We start from the raw sequence: 4096 nt of genomic DNA on the forward strand, positions 1-4096 counted from the left end.
GTCCCTTTATTTTGCACTATATGTAACACAGGTGTGGAGTTAGAAGCGTTAATAACAGATTTTTGAGAGCTATCAACTAACGTTAGTTGATTTACAGAAGAATTCTTTCCTTGCACAATGTGCAGAACTTGAGGAGATGGGGTATTAGTATTTTGGTTATTATTTTCAGAAGAATTTGTTCGATTCAAAGGTGGTGGTAATATTTGAGCTAATGCTTGTTGTAAAGCTAAAGCATTAATAGCAGTGGTTTTGGAATAATTTTCGTGAGAATTTTGTGTTGCGTTTCTCGATTCTTCGCTGGACTTATCGCACAAAATATTCCCAATTGTTTGTGATTCCTCTGCAATGAGTGATTCAGAATTTGTATTTATTCCAGCAGCGTTCATGGCATGGGCAATTTGATCTGTTTTTTCACTAGAGTCATTTTGTTCCTCATGTTGGGAATACGGATTACAATTATTTAATGATTCAAATGATAACTCATCCTGAGAGTCCATGGAGTTAACGGTATTTGTATCAAACGAGTAATTTCTATTTGAATCATGATTTGTAACAGAATTCATAAGTTCATTTTCCACATTCTCGTTCTGTTCTTCGCTTTCAAGGACTTCTTCAGCTATTTCTATTTTAACGATAGAATTGACCTCAGTTTCTATTGGTATATTCTCGTCAGAGAATGACAGTTTATGATTTTCTTGAGATAACATATGCATTGTTTGGTTGTGTCTGTCATATTCTTGAACCAAAGGAATACTTAGATCAGCTGTAGTTAATTCAGTATATTCAGTTTTCATTGAGGCTTGGGACCCATCACGGGGACTATTTTCAGCGGAGCATTGTGGTGGACTAGCGTCTGTCACTTGGGTAACACGTGGATCACATGTGACCGGATTTTGAGCTGCAGCACTCACTGGAAGCTGCCCCACTTGAACTACTTGTACTACTGATTCACTATAAGGTACCCCAAAAAAATCCAAGTTGTTCACATCAAAAGGAAAATTAGAGCTTTCATAAATATTATCACAATTCTTACATTCTTTTGTGTTATTTAATATCCAATCGTTGTGAAGCTCGAGAGCTGTCCTTTTGAAAAAGGAACGAACTTTGTCTTTAAGACGTACATATGAAATGTAACGCTGTGTAACTTCAATTTTATCTTCACTTGTTTTATTCAAATTCTTACAATACTCGAATGATAAAGACGGCTGAGCATGTTTTACGTCCGACAGAGTCGCAGCCGAAATTTTTGGAAGAGTATTTCGATCTACATAACTTTGGATGACTCTGTCGGACCCCTCACCAAAACCCATACTAAAATTAGTTTCATTAATTTCGATTGATTTATATTCATTTTCTTGATACTCCGATGCGAGTTCCTCTGCAAATGATTTATGGAGGGGATCGTAGTCGAATTTGGCTTCATCGTTATCATAAATAAAAAGAACATTTTCGTCCGTACAGTCATTTGCTGAAACATTAATGGTTCCTTCTATAGGCCATGATTTTAATAAGTCACATACATCAAAGTTTTCTATCTTATGGTACGATCGAGAAAATGAGAATTTTACATTGTTCCAATAATCAATCAATCGATTAAATTCTTTAACATACGCAGATTTTTCCATAGCGGCTACTGTAAATTTAGGATAGTCAATATTTTTACCTTTTCGGTATCGTTTTTCGTTGTTTTTTGTATCTACTGAATCTCTCTTTCTCTTCAAATTTCTTTTGATAAAACTGTTTAAATATTGCAGAGACGTGTTTGTATCAATTCTATGTCTGGAGTATGTTAGCTTCGGAATCATAATATGAAAGTCATCTTCATCAATTGTTTTTTCAATCACACCATTATCTGAATGGTCGGTATTTATCTTTAATACGTTCAAAACTCCATTTTCTTCTCCTTTTTTTAAATAAGTTCTCAAAGGAAACAAGTAACATGTGCCTATTTTGGGATCTTTGTATTCAGAGCCTTTTAATATAACTTCTGAATTTGCACTATAAATTAATGTGACATTTTTTTGGGCAGACACATTTGATTTAGGTAACATCATTTCCAAGTTATTGTTATGGGTCTTATGATAAAGTGATAAATCTTTAGAGTTGCGGTTTTCATCGGTAAATGTCCGATTTCCTTCATTAAATTTAGTACGGTCGGAAACGTCACCGTTGATGGAAAACACTGCGCTATTTTCTTCTATAATAGCCGGCATTTCGATGGTTAAGTTTTTAGAATCGTCAACAATTTTTTGGATATTTTCATTGGGCTTTTCATATGTCTCTTTTGTTTCTTTTTTCCCCAAAATTGAATCTGCCACGTATTCTTTCTCGGTTGTTAAGCCATCTAATTTTATTTGATCTATTGATAAGCCCCCTAAATTATCTTTAGTCTGTACATCCTTTAATTTATTGCTACATTCATCACTTTCTGTAAGTTCTCTTCTAACTGAATTACTATCAAAGATATCATCTGTACTATTCTTAATATCGGTAATACCTTCATATTTTATTTGATTAAATTGTAAGCTATTTTCGTCCCAACTTTCTTTCTCTTTTTTAAGAAACTCTTGAACAACGCATCTTACTGTATACGTATAATCAAAATATGAGGTGCACATATTATTATATTCCCTTGCTTTATCCATTGGCGATGTAGACATTCTTAAGCAATCATTATCATTTGAAAATATTGTGTCATTGGAAGTGTGCGCGAACTTTGTTTTATCTTCTTTCAAATTACTCGGTATTTGGTTAGCACATACATATTCTTTATGTTGTTTAGTAGTTGGTATCTGTATTTTGTCTTTATTTTCAATTGTAACCTTATCATCACTCCTTACACGTTTTTCAACCTTTTCGTTGTCAATCATAATATCGATCTGGAGTTTTTCTTCCTTCTGTTGATTTCCATCGATGGCTTCAGGAATATTAACGATATTGTGTATACAGCTATCGTTAGAAGCCTGAAGTTCCAGTGGCTTATTCATGGAGATAATTGTTTTAGAAATTTTGCTCTTTGTTATACCTTGATCAGCAGAAGCATGTACAGTTTTTCTTTTCAAATTTATCGCCGGGACGGAATGATTAACAGCAGCTAGAGGCTTTAGAAAATCAATAATTGGATTATTGGCGAAGTATTTCGTCATGATTGAAACTAAGCTTGGTGGTAATTGATTTTGATCCACACATTGGTGTTTGTTCTGTTCAGCAGCAAGTGATGAATAACTATCTAAATCACTTTCATAGTCCGTTGAAACATCTTGAATTTCATCCAAAGGTATTTTTTCACATTGGAGACAATTGTTAAATTGGCTATTATCTAATGCCATGTTGCGAAGCGAAGCTTTTGTAAAGAGCCATTCTGAATAACAACGTAAGCCAGGTTGACATATTTTTTCTGAACTTTCTTCTGTTTGATTTATTATGTCATCTCCTAATTCTAAGTCATCAATAAAATAATCATTTAAAATAGAGAAAGAGCCGCTACGATGTAAACTAGACGTCGAATCGTCGGGTTCATCTACGTTGTCATTATTTATTGAAATGTCATTATCACATCTAATAAGTTTCACAAAACAACTGCTCATCCATCTATTTTTGTCATCATTAATTGATTCTCTTAAAATATTTTCAAACTCTCCAATTTTAACAAACTCAGTTTCCTCCAGAATAATAGGTTCACCATCGACTATTGTTTCGAAAGAATTAGGTAGAAGAAATCTTTTTATATTTGAGTTTTTAAGCACGTCAAGGTCTCTACTAAGTTTAGGCCTTATATTTGATTGTCTTTCAGGGGATTTTATCATTTTAATATTGTTTACAGAATCGTTCGAGCTGTCATCTATTTCAATAATATTGTCATTGTCATCGCCCTCATTAAATAGCTTTTCTTCATCCATATTCTGTGGTAAATCTTGAAAACCACAAATTGTATTAGATTCTAATCGCAGACAAGCTTTAGCCGCCCGAATTTTCTTTAAAATGTCACCACGTTCTATTTTCACCGAACACTTCTGTAAAAATCTTTTTTGGTGTTTTAGAAGTACTTCTTTTTCAATAGAAGGAACACAGTAATCACCAAATTCTGTTTGAAATA

At 33.4% G+C, this 4096-nt stretch overlaps 1 protein-coding gene across 1 annotated transcript in view; it reads right to left on the bottom strand.

The window, feature by feature from the left end:
- The window catches only part of LOC119837690, a 23485-nt gene that overhangs the window by 1665 nt on the left and 17724 nt on the right, over window positions 1–4096 (bottom strand). Inside the window, exon 13 of the mRNA XM_038363421.1 lies at window positions 1–4078. Coding sequence (XP_038219349.1) covers window positions 1–4078 — 4078 coding nt within the window. The remainder of the gene's footprint in view (window positions 4079–4096) is intronic.

Source organism: Zerene cesonia, chromosome 28, assembly GCF_012273895.1.
Source record: "Zerene cesonia ecotype Mississippi chromosome 28, Zerene_cesonia_1.1, whole genome shotgun sequence".
NCBI lineage: Eukaryota > Metazoa > Arthropoda > Insecta > Lepidoptera > Pieridae > Zerene > Zerene cesonia.